At 44.7% G+C, this 22309-nt stretch overlaps 1 protein-coding gene across 4 annotated transcripts in view; it reads right to left on the reverse strand.

Moving 5' to 3' along the window:
• LOC8025833 (testicular acid phosphatase) overlaps positions 1–22309 on the reverse strand; it is a 71693-nt gene that overhangs the window by 34016 nt on the left and 15368 nt on the right. For 2 of the 4 annotated variants that reach the window (XM_029974921.2, XM_040206201.1), the window contains exons 2-3: positions 11557–11894; positions 73–174 (exon numbers count right to left, since the gene is read on the reverse strand). In XM_029974921.2, the coding sequence (XP_029830781.2) occupies positions 73–174; positions 11557–11879 (425 nt within the window). In that variant the 5' untranslated portion in view covers positions 11880–11894. Of the gene's footprint in view, positions 1–72; positions 175–11556; positions 11895–12612; positions 12671–22309 lie in introns of those variants that run through there. The other 2 variants (XM_029974932.4, XM_040206202.1) reach the window with 2 other exon arrangements.

Raw genomic sequence — 22309 nt, forward strand, 5'->3', positions numbered from 1 at the left:
GTCCATATCGTAAGAAGGGTTTTAGCCCCCCCAATTATAAGTAACAGCACGTGCCAGCCTGCGCTTCCTTACGTATACTTATCGTTATGCTCGGGCATTCTTGCCAGATTGGATTCATCGGGCGATTTGGACGGGTAGAGTTCCTCTAGCAGAAGAAGTGCACTCATGACGCACCTGCCAAGCAATTAACAAAGGGCGTTAACTTCTTATCCTTACATCCTGTTTCGCTGCAGTTTCTTATACAGGTTAAGAGTACAAGCAGAAGGGTATTTACTTGGGCTAGTTGGTGGTACATTTCAGGATTAAAAGCGCTAATAAACGAGGACCAAAAAAAGGAGACATACACACAGTAGAGCGCATTTGCACCTAAGGTTTGATCTGACTTACACCAAAGAAGAAACATGTATGCCCTATCAGCAACCATCCACGTCATGTAAATACGTTGTCCAATAATCTACATATAATCTTTCTGGTTTGAGCTAACAAAGGACTGTACATACGCCATGTCCAAATCGTACAATGCTATCGATGGGGCGCTAATGCACGTTTCGCCGTTGCAATTCCTTATGAAAAACGCCTCCGAAATTTCCCTAGTCATTTTGTTACGGTTTCTGCTCAGGATAACAGTTTCTAGAAGCTTTGGGCTGCAATCGCATCGGTTGTAGTGCATCGCAAGATTACCCGAGGGCGAAGATCTTACTGCCAGTTCGTGTTTCCTTAGTCTGTCATTAACGTACCATCCGGTTTGTCCTTTGCTAACACTCGCACACTTTAAAAGTATTCTATAAACCACCCTTCCTTGCACAATACGGTACAAACAATAACGATTATGCCTATATTGAAGCATAATCCTATATGGAATGAGTGTGGTCATTAATTGGTTTGAGCCGCCGGAAATGAAGGGGCTTGAATGTCCGAATGGAGGTTTGGCGAGTTTGAAGAGAGTTCTCTGGGTCAATCACAAGGCGAAAATATCCTTAATATGGTGGTAGTGAGAAAGTACCCTAAATTCCAATCGGCCATATATTGAGTTTAAGGCGCTTGCTCTCGGCGGCTGAAAATTGTTAAAGTCACGTGGTGTTCATGGGACGGGCGTGCTAACGGACAGAATAAACGAATCTATTGTGCGATGGCCAGCCTCTTTTACACCTCTGTCAGACAGGCTTATTGAGTGTCACTTTAAGGAAGTACACTTCACGCTTAGTATAATTCTAGTGGTGTGCCACACTGCTGAAGAGCACACTCTGCTTCAAGTTAGTTTGACGAACTTCCGTCACTCTATTGAGTGTGCATCATCTCTAGCTGTGTTTCTAGAGCAGAACATAACATCGAAGCAAAGAAAGTTGCGTAAAAGTAATTTTACTTTCTTCTGAAACGAATTAGAGAGAAAGGAAAACGAAAGATAGGTGTAGTTACAAGAACAGTGTGGAGGACTTAAGCTTACAATTTAGGCTGAAAGATACCGAGATTAGCGCCGCGGTGACCGAATACAAGACGACAACAAAGACATTCTTAACTAAACGAGACAGGGGAAAAGGAAGAAACAAACACAGCGAAGTATAAAAACGGAGCTGCAAAATTTATTCACCCGGAACAGAATCTTACATAGACGCAACTCGTCCCCGCCTTGTAGAAGACATCCGACAACCCCACAAACAAGGAAAGTGGGACCGACCCATCCCCTCTTATTTCGACAAAGAGAGTCGTGTCAATTCTCTCTTGGGTAGCAGAAAACGATACTGCCTACTGCAGTTTCAGCATACAGCTCTACGAGACAACACGAACACCATGGCCTAACAACGCAGTGTGAGATCTCAGATTTCTGTGAGACGAGGCGTCTGGGAAATACGTATTTTTGCGTCGGGGCATCGGTGCTCCAATGGAACTCGATGCCCGTCTCACTACGGGGCCAAGGGCTGACAGAAGGAGCGGTGCCTGCGCGGTTCATCACAGCCATGTTAATACGATGATTCCGGTATCCAACAGCGTTTATTGGGGAACAATTGGGCCCATAACAACACACTACAGTCGAGCGAGCCGCGGACACAAGGTTCAAAGTAGTAGTTGCCGGCCGACGTGAGAGAAAGGGTGATCGCGAGTGCCTGATCGTCGGCCGGACGACCTCACGCCACGATCCGGATCGTCGCCTGAGTTCAACCCAGAGCTCCGGCTGATGACAGCTGCCTCACCGTGCCAACTCAGACAAGAGAGGGCCGCCGCCCGGCGGCCAGCGCGATATATCGTTGTACCTCCCGAGCGGCGAGAGACTGCCGTAGGAGTGCGAGAAAGATGGGCACCAAGGTGGCGACCTCTCCCTAAAACGGCCGTCGTCGCGTCCGTGGTGAAGGACCTGCTCGGAGGAGGAGAGCAAGTTACTCCCACAAACGGAGCGCCAAGGGTGGATCTGCTTCTTTTAATGCGAAATTCTTAACTCTCCCATGGAGCGTACCGGCGTTATCAGCTTTTGAAGCCGCGCCAAACGGCACCTAAATTCCCCTGCCCTATATGGACCGAAGCATGTAGTCTGTAGCAGCGAATTGATGGATAAACTCCTACTGGGTGGCGCGCGGCATAGTTCCAAGGAAAACCACCCCACGGTCCATGGCGCTGCCGCTTGCGCCGAGAGGAGCACAAGGATCAGAAGAGGCCGCGGCGCGAAGAGCGACATCCATGCTTTCGCATTCACAACTCGTAATATCTGCTGAGGTATGCTCAAAATTTTTTTTAAATCGGCTTTCTTGACTTGTGACGATCAATCCGATGCATAAAATTGGCATAAATATTATTCATTAGCGTTCTATTTCTGGTAATATTGCCGCGCGCAGGGTCACGGACTTGTAGAAGGTTCTCGTTTATTCTGGCTCCGGACATAACTTCTATCGTTTATCCCTGCTTTTGTTGTTCTAGAAAGTGCGTGTTCATTCTCGACCCGAGCGCGCTACGCTCGAACTTTTTCCGCCGAATCTTCGAGATATAGTGACTCACTCTAGAAAAGAGGCCGCCCGTGACCTTGTCGAGTCAGTTTGGCCCCAGCGTTCGACTCTGCTGTCACGCCGACTTCGACGCCCGCGACGCTTTGCTTTCTTCTGCCTCGTTTTTATTTTTGGGCACAAGTTCGCCCCATTAAACATTTCAGTTTTCCCCAGTTATTCTTTGTTTCGCCTTGTCATTCGTGACGATATGGCTTTAGCGGAGAGACGAAAATATTTCCAATGTACTTTCGCATATGGTTTAATATTTTACGTACCTATAGTACATGATATATTGATATATAAATCTTTTTAGTGATACTAATTTTCCTGGTGTGGCACCGAGATACTTGAAATGACTGACTTAAATTATACATATAACGTGCATCATGCCATCCTCTCTGCATACCTGCAGAAAGCAATAAAAATGTATTATCATAAATTCTTCATTGTTGTATTTATTTTAAATTGTTCCTGTTGCATTGCAAGTTTTTTGGGGGAGCTATGTACAAGTGGTTTTGCAGTTCGCATGCTGCTATATTTGTTTGCTATGGGCCTCTTGCGCTGAAGCTTTGAACAAACTATGGCGCCCTCGTTTTGGGTAGTACAAGCTCCCCTGGTTGGTACTCCCACTATTATGGCGCCTTCGCCGTGATTTTTTTTTCCTTCTGTGTAGTACAGAAGTACGGAAAAACACCTTTGGACGTCCAAAATCGGCTACATTCAACGCCGCAAGAAAATCGAAAGTTCCAGATTCATGCCACCACCGCTAGGGTACGCGTCTCGTATCTCAAAGTGGTGACGTTCGAACATCTGGCGTCCCGACGTTTTTGTTTTTTCTTCTCCTTTATGTTTTTTGGTCAGGCGTGATACGGCGTTTTTTGGTTCACGCTCTTATCGTCCTAGCTTTGGCCTGTGCTTCGACGGCGTTGGCGTTTTTCCTTGTTTTTTGTTTTTGTTTTTGTTTTTTTCATTTTCCTCGTTATCGTCTTCCGCGTCAGAGCAGACACGCTTCTATATGTGTGGCAGTTTGAGTCGCCTCAAGTTTGTACTACCAAAACCAATTACTAACAAGTCATTTTTCGCAGCGCCTCCTGGGCAACGCAGGAGGCCTATATTACAGTGGCTTCCACCCTAAAAAAAGCCCGTGCGTTCACTTTCCCGCACAACACTCGGAGGGCGAATCACCGCAACTTACGGAGGCAGCTCAGCGAATGACGATGCCGAAACATATGTTTAGACCAAAAAACGCATTCTGAGTTGTGACATTAAGCAATGCAAGACGTCACGCTTGCATTGCTTAATGTCACAACTCAGACTGCGTTTTTTGGTCTAAACATATGTTTCGGCATCGTCATTCGATGAGCTGCCTCTGTAAGTTGCGGTGATTGGCCCTCCGGGTGTTGTGCGGGAAAGTGAACATACGGGTTTCTTTTAGAGTCAAACGTGAAAACAGCGCAAAAAATTGAACAAAGGACAAGTGAAAGAACTGCACAGACAAAGCGCTGACTGTCAACTATACTTCGTCTCACCCTACGATGGACTAAAGGCAAAAGCTACGGACCGCCAGATCCAATCACGAGCCACTCAGAAATTGTGCGGCATTTTGCTTCGATGCACGTATCGGTGCCCGCGTCTCGGATCACTGATAAGGGGACGGGTGGACAGTTGTTCGAATCGAAGAGCACTGAGTGACTCAACAATATTACATCGCAAAGAAAGCCACGACATAGGCTCTTTGCAGCGTCGAAGCTATAGAAATTTTGGAGCGCTTTTGGATTCGAGCATTATTCGTCCACCCCTAATCCATGCTAAGCGTGTCAAAGTATAGCGCGGAACGTGATTAGACCTGGCGGCCCGTGGCTTTGGCTTTTAGTCCATCGTAGGATGAGACAAAGTATAAAGTTTAATTTTCAGGCGAACCAGAAAAATAAACACAGAGCATAGGAAAGAACCATGCACAGTAGGGGTTGTGTATCAGATCCCCTTCACATGTGGTAGGGTCTACATTGGACAAACGGGGAGGTGCGTGAACGTGAGGGCGAAGGAGCATTCTTTTAGGTGTGGCTGCGTACCTGTATTCCATGACTTGACGATCTTGGCGCGCAATAAAAGTAAGACCGCCAGAGAGATTGAAGAGGCATTTTTCATTTTATCTAAAGGAGAAGGGGAATGTGTGAGCGCACCGTCGGTGCAGTTGGGGGATGATGAGGTCCTTTTTATCAGGGAGAATGGCAGGCATGTGTGAGGGTGATGACGGTGGTGGAAAGCCTGTCGGTTGGGTTGTATAATTTTTTGTGTCTCTATTGGTTATTTCCTATACTCTGTGTTTATTTTTCTGGTTTGCCTGAAAATTAAACTTTAGTTGACAGTCAGCCCTTTGTCAGTGCACTTCTTGCACTTGTCCTTTGTTCAATTTTTGCGCTGTTTTCACGTCTGACGATGTTCAACCAACTAGCCCAACTTACTGCCTTGTTGAACTTCTTTTAGAGTGTGTGCAGCAAGTGTACAGTTATATACCGAAAGATAGCCTACCTAAAACGGAAACAAATTGGGTGCAAATAACGGTATGCTTACTTTCGGAGTGGGATAAAAGCAGTAAAAGAGCAAAAAAAAAAGAATCGCAGCCAGACCAGCAATGCAGTATATTAAAGAATAAGAAAATGGTCTTTTTGGCGGTTGATTAATACAACTCGTGACGAACGCCACCAGAATGGAAAAGTTTGTTTAAGTTGCCGACCGATTTTTTTTTATATTTTCACGAGACCTGCACTCACCCCATAAGGCTAATATGGCGTGAGTGCCCAATCTTAGGCCACGATCGACCTGACTTTTGATGACGGTGCGAAAGCCTTCTGCTTATCCCGGTGGTGTTGGTTGGAACCACGGCGCACGATGCGCACGATGAGTCAGAACAAAGGAGGCTATGGTCAGAAAAGGTAGAGGGAAAGGAGAAACTTGAAAAATATGTGCTTTTCATTGGCAATTGTTAAGTTTATTCATAGCTTTAAAATAGCTCTATCTTTATTAAAAATCATGACAGATATAAATTATTTTTAATAAATTAAAATTAGCCACCCTTTGTTAGAGAAACGATGATGATGATAGCTGTCATTCCATTCGTGGAATTCAAAAATTGAGTGCTTCATCTATCTGTTATCGCCATATGTTTCGAATTCCTTAAGGCCGCCAACGCCATCTCTTCGTCAGTGGCGGCCACGGAGCGGCAGCTGCTCTTCTTTACATGTTCTTTGAATGTGCGTGCTTTCTGCCGATAAATCACGTCCCAAGTTTATCTTTGAGTGGTTCTAAACACAGTAAGGAAGGACCCCCACAAACTCGGCGAAAATGGCAAGATAACCTACAGTTGAGATTAAGTTGCCCCCTTGCTGCCGATGTAACCTTCGCTGTGCGATTTGTAGGAGTCGGCTTTTCATTTCTTTTTTTTTTACGTGTACTATGTGTATAGTATATGTTTTGAGACGAACGAGGCAAAACCGAGGACGGCTATCTATTGAGGGTTGGACTTTTTTTTGTATTGTATTTAAAACTTTCATACCGAGGTGCAATCTCCGTGTAGCCCTTTTCTGGTGCGACATTATGCATCACATTTGTGCCCAAGAATCTGCAGATTTCCTGACTTGCTTGACACATCTGTATAGTGAACGCTATCCTTCTACTTTGTATATTAGCGTACGACCTATAGGACTATTTATCGCCCTCATTATTAGCGATATATTGCCTCGGGTCTATGTATCAAAATACCTTCGAGATAAAATTTCACCAGTTTGCAAAGAAATGAGGCATCGGGCAAATTCAAATAGTTGATTGCCCAACAGAAAAATCGGCTACTTGATCACAGTGGTCAATATTAAAGGATAAGTATAAAGGAAATATATTGAAAAGCGTAACTTGGCCGCTACCCTAAATTCAAAACACAATAGATGCACTAATTATCATTATAAAACATCGTTTAGGTGTAGGTAGGACATAGTTGAAATAATTGTGTGCCTCTTTGAAGATCTACAATTTTGTCAAGCATGATCCTTGGACGAAATTATACGTATCTCCCTTTATTTTTATTTTTTTTTAGATTAAACATTTATTGAAGAGGAACTCTTCGATGGCTTTACATTACACTCTGAGCATGAAAGAACAACGATCAGAGATTTTTTATGGATAATAATCAATATACGCTCTGTCGAAGAAAAGTTACCTAGAGGGATCTAGAAATTGCTACTCTAAGATTCAAGTTTATATCGCGGAAAAGCTATGTGCGTTTTAAAGAGCCATTGTCCTAGGATTGTGTTTTAGACTCAATGAAGTCTGTATCGGTTATGACATCACATGGCGTCACTGCTGGCTGGACCTGCCACCTGGGTTCGGCTATAAAAGGGCCTGCACGATGGCAGAATAAACAGAATGTATCTCGCGACTGGTGTGATCACTGCTTGCGCTCGAGACATGGCGCAGTCGGCAGGATCTTGGAACAATTAGGCTTAGCGCTTCCAACGACCGAAATGGATACGCTGAAACCTCCCGAGCCACTGCGACTCTCGGGCAACCTCGAGCAGAACTGGATCAAGTTCAAGCAAAGGCTGGAGTGGTACCTGAAACCCACGGGTTTTGCGAAGAAGGAAGACGAAAAGGCGGCCTTGCTACTCCATGTCGCCGGAGAAGAAGCGATCGAGGTCTACAACAACTTCGTATTTCTCGACGGAGAGGAAAAAGAATCGTACACGACCTTGGTGCAGAAGTTTGAAGCCTACTGCATTCCACGGATGAATGAGATCTACGAGCGGTATGTCTTCAGAGTCACGCAGCAACAAGAAGGTGAGCCTTTTGAACAGTTCCTTCGAGGCTTAAGGACCAAAGTCCAGTCATGCAATTTCGGAAGCATTACAGATTCGATGCTGCGGGACCAAATTGTTTTTGGAATTTCTGAAAAAAAATTACGAACAAAGCTCCTACGGGAAGCTGACCTCACGCTTGATAAAGCGATACGAATAAGCCAAGCTGCAGAAGTTTCAGAAAAACAGAATCAAGCCTGGGAAAGAGACGAGAAGCAGGCCGATGCAGTCAGAAGGACAAATGCGGGACAGATGCGGAACAAGTCGAGGAACCGCTGTGGTCGTTGCAATTTTGTTCACGACTTTCAACGGTGTCCCGCCTCAGGGAAAACCTGCCACAACTGCGGAAAAAGCAATCATTTTGCTGCGTGCTGTCTGGCGGGTCGGCAAGTGGCAGAGACGCAGAACTGCTGTGTAAGCAAGAACAGCAACTGTGAATACAGCAGACAGCTGTCTGAGAATGATGACTTTGATATTCTAAATGTTGGCGTCAAGAGTTCACAAAGTCAGGCGGACTGGATCGTACGCGCTTCAATCGCGGGAGGAGGGCAAATCATGCTCAAAGTGGATACGGGGTCTCAGGCAAACTTGCTGCCTTATTCACTGTACGCTAAGCAGCACAAAGCACCAGAGTTAAAGCCCAATCGAGCTGCACTTCGTAGTTACGATGGCGGACTGATAAAACACTTCGGCATGACGAGACTTCGGCTCAAGATCAACGGAAAAGAAGCGTACGTCGATTTCTTCGTTGTGAAGAATGGTCGCCAGCCACTTCTGGAACTAGAGGCAAGTGAGGTGTTTGGACTGGTGTCGCGCTTATGTACCGTCCACGCAAGACCATCTATTGCAGACGAGTTTTCCAGAGTTTTTAAGGGAACAGGATGTGTGAAGCGCCATTACCACATGGTTCTTCGGGAAGATGCCCAGCCATCCGTGCAGCCTGCTCGACGAGTGCCCCTGGCGCTAAGGGAGCCCCTCCGCACTGAACTCCGACGGATGGAAAAAGCAGGAATCATCCAGCGAGTCGACGAACCAACTGACTGGGTGAGTCCTCTCGTAATTGTTAAGAAAAAAGATGGAAGTCTACGCGTATGCATGGACCCCGGAAGGGTAAATGAAAGCATTAAACGCGAGCACTATCAGCTGCCTCGCAGAGAAGACATAGAGGCAGAACTAGCAGGAGCGAAGTTCTTTACAACATTAGATGCCAAAGCAGGTTTTCATCAGATCCCCCTGGACGAAGAAACATCAAAAATTTGCACGTTCGCTACACCATTTGGCAGATACCGCTACTTGCGCCTTGCTTTTGGTATCTCATCGGCACCCGAAGTATTTCAAAAAACACTAAGCGAAATTTTTGAGGGACTCCAAGGAGTGCATGTGTATATTGATGATCTTTTGATTTGGGGCCGCACCCAAGAGGAGCACGACATTCGATTAAGGACGACCTTGGAAGTAGCCCAGCTTGCCGGGCTAACGTTCAGCGCAGAAAAATGCAAAATTTCCCAAACAGAAGTCACTTATCTGGGCGACGTGATCAGCTCCGAGGGCATCAAGCCCAGCCCTGCGTTAATCAGCAGTTTGTTGGACATGCCGGCGCCTGAAGACAAGAAAGCGGTCCAGCGTCTCTTAGGCATGATTAATTACTTCAGCAAATACTTACCACACGTAGCAGAAAATACAAAAGTACTCAGAGAGCTGACAAGACAGGATGTTATATTTGAATGGCTTCCAAGTCACCAAAAACAATTTGAAGAACTGAAAGAATCCCTATCACAACATCCCCAATTGGCCATTTTTGACCCAATAAAGCCCACCAAGGTGTCTTCGGATGCATCCAGATTTGGAATAGGTTCGGTGCTGCTTCAGTGTCATGGTAAAGAGTGGCGACCAATTGCCTACGCTTCCCGAGTTCTGACAGATGCCGAGTCCCGATATTCACAGATTGAAAAAGACACCCTTGCCCTAACCTTTGGTTGCGAGAAATTTCACCCGTTTGTTTATGGCATCAAGTTTACAGCCGAAACTGATCATAAGCCGCTCATTCAGATCGCCAGCAAGGCGTTGTTGGAGATACCACCCAGACTTGAACGTTTTTTTCTTCGCCTGCTAAGATACGACTTCAATCTCCAGTTTGTTCCAGGAAAGGAGCTGATATTGGCCGATACGCTGTCCAGAGCCCCCAAAACAACAAGCAACGAGGATGCTTCGGACGATGTGGAGATACATGCCACCAATATACTCTTCGACAGAGTGTCGCTAACGACCGTCAAGAGGCTGCAGGAAGCGACTGCACAAGATCCTGTACTGCAGAAGGTGGTTACAGCAGTCACTAACAACAAAACGATCGATTGCGTTTTTCGACACATGACACCAGAGCTGTCTGTTCTTAAAAGCATTGTGTTTAAAGGAGAACGAGTAGTCGTTCCTCGGTCGATGCGATCTGAAATGTTAAAGCGCATTCATGATGGTCACCAAGGAATTTCTAAATGCAAAGCCAAAGCTCGTCGCCTTGTTTTTTGGCCCGGCCTAAATGCGGACATAGAGCCTATGGTCGGTAGATGTAGCATCTGTCGGCGACATGCTTATTCTCAACCTAGTGAGCCACTGCTAATGCGTGAGACTCCTTCTAATCCCTGGACGCGGGTTGGCGTAGACCTATTTGAATACGCAGGCAAGGCATATTTGGTTACGTATGACGCACACTCAAACTTCCTCGGAGTTGAGCCACTTGATGACACTACAGCGCGAACCGTGGTTCAGAAATTAAGTGCCACATTTGCGAGGCATGGTCTACCCATCGAAGTGTGCTCAGATAATGGTCCACAATTCTCGTCAAAAGAATTTAAGATGTTTTCTGCTCTCTATGATTTCCAGCATACAACATCAAGTCCTCTGTTCCCACGTTCAAACGGGCTGGCCGAAAAAGGCGTCCAAATAGCAAAGCGTATTCTGAAGAAAACCACCGAAGGGGAAGAAGACTTCTGGCTGGGTGTCCTTAATTATCGAACAACTCCACTAGAAGATGGCCGGACTCCGGGGGAGCTCCTCATGGGTCGAAGGCTGCGATCCCGCGTGCCAGACTTCTCTCGGACGCCAGGAGCGCAAGTGCGGAAGCACAAACAAAATGATGGAGGGCATTGTCTGCGTGCTCTCCGGCCAGGTAATATTGTCAGAGTGTCATCTCCGACTGGCTGGATCGTTAAAGCGAAAGTACTCCGTCAAGTTGCGCCGAGGTCCTATGACGTTATCTCAGAAGACAACCGCGTATTTCGTAGAAACAGGCAGCATCTGAAACAAACTCAAGAATCCTTCTGCCTACACGGCGACAGTGACGACGACGAAGATGACGGACACCCTTTGTACCAGGCACCCGAGTCAACAACACTTACATCACCGCCACTGCCAACCCCAACCAGCCAAACAACTGCCTCGAGCTATCCCAACCCACACCATGGACACGTCCATGGACAATTCCGCAGGTCAGAAAGACGGCGTCACCCCCCGACAAGGCTGAGTTACGACGAAAACTTCCATCAAGAACTCATGAATTCCGTCTCAAGAGGGAAGATGTATCGGTTATGACATCACATGACGTCACTGCTGGCTGGACCTGCCACCTGGGTTCGGCTATAAAAGGGCCTGCACGATGGCAGATTAAACAGAATGTATCTCGCGACTGGTGTGATCACTGCTTGCGCTCCAGACAAAGTCTACGATACAATAAAAACGCTTACCGATATGAGAAGCTGCTTCGGACCTGTGTTTCTTCGGGGTCATCCGTCAAGAAACCTTGATAACGTTCCCGGAGGTATTTGCCGACGTTCCGCATGGTTTGTATACCCCGATCGGTGAGATTCCCATAGCCGTATTTCCAGTACGTGCTGTTCGGGTTCAGGTCAGTCGGAAATGTCCCCAGTGGTGCTCTGTCACCGTGACGTAGAATACCAATCACGACGTCTAAGTCTCGAGGTACAAACTCATTTTGATCAGCGTCAATGCAGACGTGCGATGATGACACCACAAGAAGACAAAAGGCTTGCATCAACGGATGGACCATGCTGCTTTTCTGATTCTGAAAAAAAGAAATGTATTCCATTATTTACGATTTAGGCAACACAAATTGCCCTCGTAAATTTTTTTAACGCATGAATTAAGATTATAATCCCTGGAGGAGGGGGAACAAAGCAGACTAACGACAAACACAAATCTCCAAACACAGTTAGGTGACTCGTGCACGACCGAAGAAATCCGCCTGGTCCTGATATCGAACCAAGGACCTCTGTATTTCCAGTGGAACGCTCTACCAACTGAACAAACCAAGAGTTACACCTCGGTATAGCAAACAGGTTTTATCAGCTGCCACCAACTCCTGGTTAGCTCAGTTGGTAGAGCGCTCCACTGGAAACGAAGAGGTCCCTGGTTTGATATGAGTACCAGGCGGATTTTTTCGGTCACGCACCAGTCACCTAGCTGAGTTTAGAGATTTGTGTTGGTTCTTTGTCCCCTTTGTTCCCCTCCTCCGGGGATTATTATTGTCATTCTTGTTCAGCTCTCTTGCACCTTTGAATTAATTGCATTATAAATGTGAATTAACCTTACAAGAAGGTGTTATAACTGTGTAGCGGAATTGCTTCAACATAGGTGGTACTAAAACAGCCATACGTCGAGATTAATTTAAAATCTGAAAAGTTACAATAAATACATTGTTCTGGTCTTTTGTTATTTATTTTTCATCGTGCTGGGTACAGGCTTGTAGGGTTTATATTTACACTAAAACAATTATTACTTACATTGTACAGCCCATCTTCACTAGGTGCGATTTTACTTGCGATTTCGCAGTTGCGACGTCGCTCGGGTGGAGCAAGCGCGGTGGAGGCTGAGGTGCTCAAGGCCGCAGCTGCGAAATCGCAGGGAAAATCGCACCATGTGAATCAGGCTTATAGTAGTAGTAGTAGTACGGTCCTTTTTAGAGTTAGATTGTCACGCCACGCAACTATATAAAATAAAAGTTTTCCGAATAGTAAATTCTCAGCTCGGACCAAATTCGCATGTAATATATAGCGCCGAATATTTGCCAAAAAGTAGAATATGTAATTGAATAATCAATACCAAACTTTTATCGGCAATGAAAAGACACTAAACAAGCAACGATTAGACCGAGGGTTTCCAAAGATCTCCAAAGACCGAGGGTTTCCAAAGCTAAGGGGCCGAACTGAGGATCGGTCACTGTCTCCAGGGCGGGAAAATAAATAAGAGAATGTAAACTAGAAAATAAACTTAATATATGGCTAAGCATAATATTTGAAACCAGAGACCGTCGTTGAAAAACGAAAAACGCTCAGGGGAGAATAACAAGTGGGCGGACAGATATGTTTTTTGTTATTCCTGGTGTCTTCGTATGCACCTCCAATGACAGTTTTTTGTTTGCTTTTTTTCTCTGTATACAGCTCCATATGACAGTTCATGTTCTTTCTGGTATTTTCGTGATTTAGTGCGGTGCGCGTCGCGGCGCCGTTCCTTTGTGCGTGCTTATTTCTGCGCCGGTAGCAGAGGGCCTGCTGGAGGCGGGCAGGGGCTCTGACCTGGACGATCGGCGGGCAAGTAGGCGAAATCGCGGACCGCTGCGATAGACCAGCGCTTGACCTTGGCGCTGGCCAATCGCGGTGGTCAGCCCTCTCGCCGGCTCTCTCGCCGAATGTCCAACTCAGAGCCCCAGGGCATCCCCGGAACAAACGAAAACAAACTCCTTCTTTTAAAAAAGTATTCACTAAGTCAATACTTCTTAAAGCAGGCTTGCTTTAGATAAAGCCTAGACAAGCGAGAACCGTCACCATAGGAACAACATGATTAAATTAACCCGATTTTTGTTCATCGGCATTCGACGTGCCAAACTATTCGATAATTTGGATGCTGTAAATTAAAAAAAAAATCGAATTAAATTATTTGCGCACTCACTATCTGATTAAATTTTTAAACTCAAATATTCGCAAACAACTAATTCAAAGGTGTCGAAAACAATCTCTAAATATTATTTTTTACCAATTATTTCTCGCTTGACAACTTGAATGTATCCGACCGTCTATAACTACACCGCTTTTTGACATCATAATATATATCATCCAATTGAATGAAAAACTGTGAAGCAAACCGGAATTTTCGAGATTATTTAAATATTCATTACGCTATGATCAATGTGTTGAAAGACACGAAATTCTCGCGAGGTTCTTCCAGCACAATACTATCTTCAGCAAAGTCCATCTGGTGGGAGGTGTGAGGGGCTCTTGTACAAAAGCACTTAACGCACAAAAAAATGGTTGATTAGTGTTTCGATATTCTACAAACCAAACGCCGCTACCTTGTGACACACGTCTGTGATGCATCCGCTGAATATGTTTTGTTAGTTCACTGTATCTAAATGCAATGCTAAAAGAAATTTCTTTTCTTTTAAGACGCGTTGAAAATTTATCGTCGCTCATAACTAAAGATTCGACACTTGGAGCAGATCTTGCGCTATATTTTTACGTTTAGTTTGTGACAGTTCACCTACCCAGGTACTTAATAGCAAAAATATATTAGGTTTTCTCTGCCTCTCTAAGAGTCATATGAGTCCTACAAAGAGGCTACTGGTTCTCTTGCACTATGCGAGTCTGTGTATGAAAAAGATTTAGGGCTCTGTAACCCTTCCCCCCTCACCCAGGCCTTCGCAGGTAAACCAGACGTATTTCCTCCCTGTATGTTTTCCGGCATGTCAGTCATAAGTCATTTATTTTTAGAGATCATCAACCAAGTTCTTCTTGGCGTGCCGCACCTTTCTAGGTATATTCGTTAAGTTGTCACTTGCAAATTAAAAAACAATTTTGTAGTTAACGGGTGTTAGCCCGTCAAAATGAATTATGGTACCGTTTAAACAAATTCTTGGGCCGTGAGCGTCAATCATTCGTTTTTTCATTACTAACTTCAACGAGAAGAATGTTGTCATTCTTTAACTTCTAAAGCGCCTAAAAAACGAGGACACGAGGAAGACGAGATAGGACCAAGCGCTAGCTTACAACAGAACGTTTATTGAAAGACTAATTACTATGTGCACACAAATTCAGGCTTCCGACACAAAATGGCAAACTCTTTCTCAGTTAAGTGCACTGATAGTGCACTTACGCAGTTATCCTCGCCCTTTACTATAGAGTATTAGGCCTCAAACAATTTTCTCTCAGCTGTATTTTTTTTTTTTTTTTTTTTTGTTTTGCAATTATTTTTGTTTTGTCAGGATTAGGCGAGCAGGGACAGCTATCACAGTTAACTGCCAGATTACCCGATGGAAAATTTCTACCAGATAGGACATGCTCCCATGAACTGTCGTGGATGCAGCTCCCCGTTTACCCTATATACGCTTTTTCCGCAAGTCATAGGTATTTCGTAGGCAACTGACGTTGCGCATTAAATCTACTGCGCGGCGTGTTTCTTGGCGCAAGAGTCAGCTTTTTTTTCATTTTTTGTTGTTAATTCTTGAGCACACACTGGACAATTCTGACGGCGCAGAGAACACCATGGGGGTGATTTCAGATAAGATCGACCAAAGGATGGCTAGTCGACATTTTCAAATCAACTGATGTTTTTATATGTTATTGTCTAGTGTCTGGTATGAACGAATCCAAACTTAGTTTTGACTAGAAAAAATACTTGGGGACAGGAAAAATCGTAAGGCATGAGGTGGTGGACAGTTGCATTAACGCGCACTGATGGAGGGGGCCCGTTTGAGAGTGAATAACTAAAGCGATAACATTAGGAGAACTCTAATACGTTTTAGGCGCAAACTATGGGTACAGCTTGCTTGTAATATAAAGTAATCATATTTATTTAAAATTTATTTATTTTTCTAAAAATTGACAAACATGCCTGCTCGAACGACAAATGGCAAACTTTGGAGGTCTGTATCTCATGAAATAATTTAATCATTATGATATAATTTGCAGATATTATTCTACTAATATATAGCTAATATTTAAAAAATAACTAAGGTTTCTGTGTGATACAATAGTTAGGATACATTTAGTCAAACATGGAAAAAAAATCAAACAAAGACAAATTCCGATGCGAATAAACATAAGACACCACCCTCGATTTTTTTTAAATTTAGGTAATCTGTTATACTCTGTTTCGGCATTCATTTCCATTAAAAACATGTTGCATCATTTTATTGAGAAAGAAGATACAACTCCCCAAAGTAGGGTCCTTTTTCAAAGCCTACACTTAGCAGTGTTTTATACAAGAACTGACTCTGCGTTCCAGTTTCATGAAACCAACACACATCTTTTATATATTTTTATTCAGATGAGGCCAATGATAACTAAAGAAATCGTTCACACACTTAAATTAAGGAGAAACTACTGTGTACAAAGAGGTATCATATTACGGACTAGTGATCCGAGAAAAGATCATGCAGCCATCGGCCACTAGGAACTTTGTTTACTTTATTCTCCTGCGACACTATATGCTATTCCCTCTTCCGCTCTACCTTCATCTCTCTCTCTCTCTCTCTCATATATATCCCTAATATATATCCAGAACAAAAACATGTTCAAGCATTCCCTTTCTGCGTGGTAGTGTTCTGTGGCTAGCAAAAATCATTTCCTCGCTAAGCTCACGATTATGGCAAAATAGTTGCCGGAAACCGCAGACGACACTCGTCGCTAGTTCTGGCAAAACGGCCGATACAATCTTTTTTTCGCATTTCCCCGCTCGCTGTCAAGGACAAGGGGGTTCGCTTCAACCAGCAAAACATGGCCGCCGACGCCTGTTTACTGAGCAGTCATGCCTGTCGCCATCTCACTCGCTGGCGTCACGGGCGATAATATCAGGCACAAAGGGGCACACCAACCGGCAGCATTATCCCCAAATACTCGAGCCTCGTGTAAATACATAGAGTGTAAACGCTGTCGCCATGTTATCGTAGTAAGGCCGCCCCCCCCCCCCCCTCCCCTCCCCCAACGGGGGACTGCAACGGCGACGCGACGATATCGACATCGCGGGCTCCGAATTTTCCCATAGTTCTACTCCACGGGCATTTTTCGAAACGCTTGATATTGTGTACGCCCGCCTGGAAGGATTTCAGGCGCGTAGTTAAGATAAGGCGGTTCTCCGCGGCAAAAGAAAGCAATTTCACAAAAGCTTAAAAGCGGCGGCGACGCGTGTGCGGTGAACGCTTGTAGTTTTGGTGTAGACAGGGTGTGTGTGTTCTCGTTGTTGACACCAGCCGGCGATAAGGCACTGCAGGCGGTAGCTCAGTACAGCAAGGGCTAATCCGAGTGACCATCAACGTAACCCCACCGCCCACCCCTCGCGAACCGGTCGCCGACATGGCTCAGGCTGTGTCATGAACCACGTGGTAGAAGCTCAAGTGCTTTCATATCAGCGCGTGGAAGGACGACAGTGCGATTCCGGAAAGTCTTTTTCGAAGGCCGCTGACCACAATTTTTTGTCTGGAGACTTTCCCTCTTTCTTCCTTTGACGTGGATCAAGCTTTGCCGACAGCCTCAGTTGTGACTTCTCTTTTCAAATGTACGTTTGCAGTGAGTGAGCTCCTCAGCCTCGGACTTGTCACTTGTGCACCCAGTAGTTCTTTCACTTGGCAATTATATGCCATCAGTTGGGGTTTAATTTCTATTATTTATGTATACATTATGAAGACGTCCTGGAGCTCCGAACGAGTGTTTTCTGCAGATTACTTTTGCAAACACAAAAAGACTATACCAAAGCAGCGGAATTTTCGAAGTGTTGGCGAGTTGGACCTAAACTCGTTGAAGCAAATTCTTCCGCCTGACTGTTCCACCAAAGTGAGTGCGACGGACTACCTGTGCTACCATTGCTTCATGCACACCACTAAGGAGATCTCGATGCGAAGCTCAGAGCAGTGCCCTGACATATTTGTGCCAGCTGAAGAAGCAATTGAAGATCTAAATCGCAGCATACTACCTACAGATGTGTCGCCGCTGAGACAACCAAGCGTCGTAAGAAGTCGGGACAGGCCTGCCTATGTCAAGAGAAAGCAGACAGAACTGGAGCAGGTTGCTGTCAAGAATATACGCTCAAGGCTACGTATTGCGTACGACAGGGACGCACCATCGGGTTCGTCCGAACCAACATGCTCCACATGCACTGAGTGGGTGGACAACTTTCGGCAGGCCTTTGAAACCGCCACCTCTCTCCGGGAACGTTGTCAACTGCTTACACTCCTGCCGTCAACACTGACGAAGAATGAGGTTCAAAAGATGATTCCACAGGCCTCAATGTACCTCATCAGTAAATCCCGAAAACTCAAGGAAAATCATGGCGTGTGGTATGAGCCGGATCCTTACACGAGGTGCAAGGTGAGCCCTGAGAACCTGTCTGCTGCCCTAGAGAACTTCACGAAAGACGAGCTACAATGTTCGCGCCAAAGTCCCAACCAGAAGGACGTCATCTCTGTCATGCTCAACGGAGAGAAAACGTTCGTGCCAAAGCGCTTCATGACACGCTCAATACGAGAGGCCTTCCGTATATACAAAGACAAGCATCCCGATTCCGGCGTTGGGCTAACGAAATTTTATTCGTTGCGCCCTAGATGGGTCCAATGTATTCCGCACCAGGAAGTGTGCGTTTGTGTGCGCTGCGCCAATTATTATCTTTGTATGGCCGCTCTAGAGAACGTTACAGGCTCAACATTCAACACTGGTGAAATGAACTCGGCATTTCTGTGCGACCCAGCAACAGAACTGTGCCTTCAAGGAGACTGTGATCACTGCCCAAAAGGCCAGTTTCTTACACTCCAGGAACTTGATATACCGGAGGATGAAGAGATTGTGCTTGCAACATGGGAGTCCGGCGACCTTGTGAAAAAAACTTTGGAACCTGAGACTTTCCTAAAAGTCATCCAAGTGACGGTTGGAAGTTGGGTACTTCACAACCATATCCGGCAAACGCAAGGTAAAGCGATCTACAATGAAAAACAGTGCATGCAACGCGGGAGCATTGTCTTTCATTTTGACTTTGCTGAAAACTGGACCATCGTGCTTCCTGACGAAGTGCAAGCATATCACTGGAAAAAAAAACAAGTTTCGATATTTACATGTGTAGTGACGACAAGAAAATCTACAAACAGCTTTGCCATCATCAGTGAGGACCTGTGTCACGACGCCGCTCACGCTTGCTTGGCTCTAGAAAAAGTGAAGGAGTGGGTTGAAGACAACGTTGCGGTATACTCGTACGTGACGTACGTAAGTGACGGCGCCGCCAGTCATTTCAAGAATCGCTACCAGCTTCACCAATTTGCAAAGGACGATTGCCCACAAGCCCAGTGGTAATTTTCTGCATCTGGACATGGGAAAAATGCATGTGACGGAGTTGGCGGACTCGTGAAGCACCAGGCCACGCTGAACAACCTGAGAGAAGGTTCAGTAAGCGCAATTCAGACGGCCAGGACAATGGTGAGCGTTCTATCAAAGAAACTGAAAGGCGTGCATCTTGTATATCTGGACGAAAATGAGGTTGTTCGGTATCGTGAACAAAAAAAAAGAAGAGTGGCTGACGGTGCGCGCCTTCCCTGGCATTCAGTCTTGGCACGCGTGGCGGCTCAGCAAGTCATCAACAGAAGGGACCTGTGACGTATATGTAGCACGGACAGTCGGATCTGCTTGGAAGCAACTTTATTAAATGGGTACAGCGAGGAAAACCTTAGCGTAAAGTGCCGAATTTGATTTCCCAAGGACTGCTCATTTTGAATGCAGGGACATCTTATTTATCACATTTTTCTTCACGGGGTATTTAACCTACTGTTTTTGTTGGTGGTTACTAATAATTTTTATCTGATCACTATAAAAAAAATCCCAAAATGTTATCCTCGAGCAGGATAAAATATATCGGCTTGCCACGATTCATTCATACACCGAGAGCATCGAAGCTGCTCCAGTTAGGCACTATGGCATCCGTCACCTGAAATTGTTTGTAATCGTAAATACACAGCCAACTTAAATATCTTACTATTATATCTTTGTTTTTGTGTGTGGAAGTAAAGTTATTTATTTTACTCTAGATGTAAAATATACCGGAAGGTACAACTTCACACTGCATCATCTTTTCTCAAATCATTAGTCTCTAATATGATACCACTTTGTACGCTTATGTAAAATGCTGTATATAGTTTCTCCTCCCTTTTACTGTGTGACCGATCGCTCTTTTTATCAATGACCTCATCTGAATAAATTTATATAAAAGATTTGTGCAAGTTTCATGAAACTGGAACTCAGAGTCACTTCTTGTATAGGACACTGCTAAGTGTAGGCTTTGAAAAAGGACCCTACTTTGGGGAGTTGTTTCTTCTTTCACAGTGCAATGATGCAACATGTTTTTAATAGAAATGAATGCCGAAATAGAGTATAACAGGGTACCCAAATTTAAAAAAAATCGAAGGTGGCGTTTTTTTTTTTTATTCGCATTGGAATTTTTCTTTGTTTGATTTTTTTCCCATGTTTGCCTAAATATATTGTAACTATTGTGTCACTCAGATACCTTATTTATTTTTTCAATAATAGCCATATATTAGTAAAATAATGTCTGCAAGTTATGTATTAATGATTAAAATATTTCATGAGATACAGATTTCCAAAGTTTGCCATTTGTCGTTCGAGCAGGCATGTTTGGCAATTTTTAGAAAACTAAATAAATTTTTAATAAATATTATTACTTTATATTACAAGCAAGTTGTACCCATAGTTTGTTTGTAAAAAGTTTTAAAGTTCTCCTAATTTTATTGGTTTAACTATTCACTTTCAAACTTGCCCCCTCCATCAGTGCGCGTTATTGCAACTGTCCACCTCTCCCTGCCTTAGGATTTTTCTTGTCTCCAAATTTTTTTTCTGGTCAAAACTAAGTGTGGATTCGTTTATACCAGACACTAGACAATGTCATATAAAAACATCAGTTGATTTAAAAATGTCGACCAGCCACCCTTTGGTCGATCTTATCTGAAATCACCCATGGGCACCTCGAAGTGCGCGGCGACTCTTTTTAGGCTGTGGGACAGCACGTGGAAATAGGGGATTTCCACCCGTCTCGCCTCTTTTCTCTTGTCGGCCGCTTCCCCTCCGTTTCTTTTTGTAGCCTTTGAAACCAAGGTTTCTGCAACTTCTTTCAAAAAACACATTAGACAACACACCGTTTTGAGGCGTCGCACCTGGTAAAGAAAGTTTTCGCCCATGTTATGCCTACACCACTTGTCTAGGGAGGCTCATATCAACGACAACACAATCCTTCGTTTCACTAATTCGGAGTGGGCAGACGAAAAAGGCCAAACGCTTTTCTTCGAGCGAGGCTGGTACTTCCAGCATATGGGGTTCTTGTCGAAGCGCAAGTTTAAATCCAACAACTGCAGCCGTTTGGACATCATAGTTTGGTGGGTGAATGTGAGGCCATGTGATTTAGTGTAAGAAACCTCTATTGTTCTATTGATAGTTTCGTCGTTACAGACATGGGGATGTGACGCAAGCACCAAAACATCATCCACGCAGCGGAAAACTTTGAGGTTCATTTCCATGTCTAAGCCCTCGGATATTCCTCTGTCACATGCAGCTAAGCATATATCACACAACACTGGCACGACTCGTGACCCGATGCATATCCCTTGCTTTCGGGCAAACAAGATGTTATCAAAGGGCACAACAGTTAAGGATAAATATAAAGTTAGCATTTTCATTAAAGACCCTAAGCTCACACCGATAGAACTCATGAAGGAAGTCTCGCCTTTTTCTTCAATGTAACGCCTAACGGCGAGGAACAGTTGATCATGCGGCATTGAATACAAAAGCCCTACCACGTCTACTGAAAAACCTCCGCAATAACCTTGAGTTCCTTCAGAAAAAAAACCGTGAGACCACCTCGGAGTTCCGGAATAGAAATAGGCCACCAAGTACGAAATTGTCTAGCTACCTGCTAAAGTATCCTCCCGCTTCCTTCTGCCAAGAGTCTCTTTCAGTCACGATGGCCCTGAGCAGACATTCTACTTTGTGCGTTTTTGCGGTGAAAAACGTGCATAGGGGCTTCTTGGCCTGTTGAACCTTTTTTGCCAGGCTGCTCAGTTCCAGGTGTTGCCACAATTCTTTGGCTGCCATTTTAATCTCGCTGGGGGACACTTTCTTCACCTGCCTGAAGTTCTTTGCGAAGGCTGTCTCGACTTCTCCCCAAAGAGACCTTCCGGGAGCACCATGCCAACACCATGCCAACATTCTAAACAGTTCAGATAATCGTTAGGCAACAAGCTTAACGATTACTTCATTAACTTCGTTGGCAGTTGCCACAGTAGTGACAGTAATGCACTGGTGTATGTGTCGAGGTACATCGATTAGATTCTTTTCTCATACGGATGTCGGCGAGATCTCTTGTGGCTTTTGTAACCTTAGCAGCAGAAAAATTTGTTTTATTTATGAAATACGGATAAACCCTCTCAAATATGTATTTCCT

This window comes from Ixodes scapularis, unplaced genomic scaffold (assembly GCF_016920785.2).
Source record: "Ixodes scapularis isolate PalLabHiFi unplaced genomic scaffold, ASM1692078v2 PGA_scaffold2__306_contigs__length_199485367, whole genome shotgun sequence".
In the NCBI taxonomy this organism is placed as follows: domain Eukaryota; kingdom Metazoa; phylum Arthropoda; class Arachnida; order Ixodida; family Ixodidae; genus Ixodes; species Ixodes scapularis.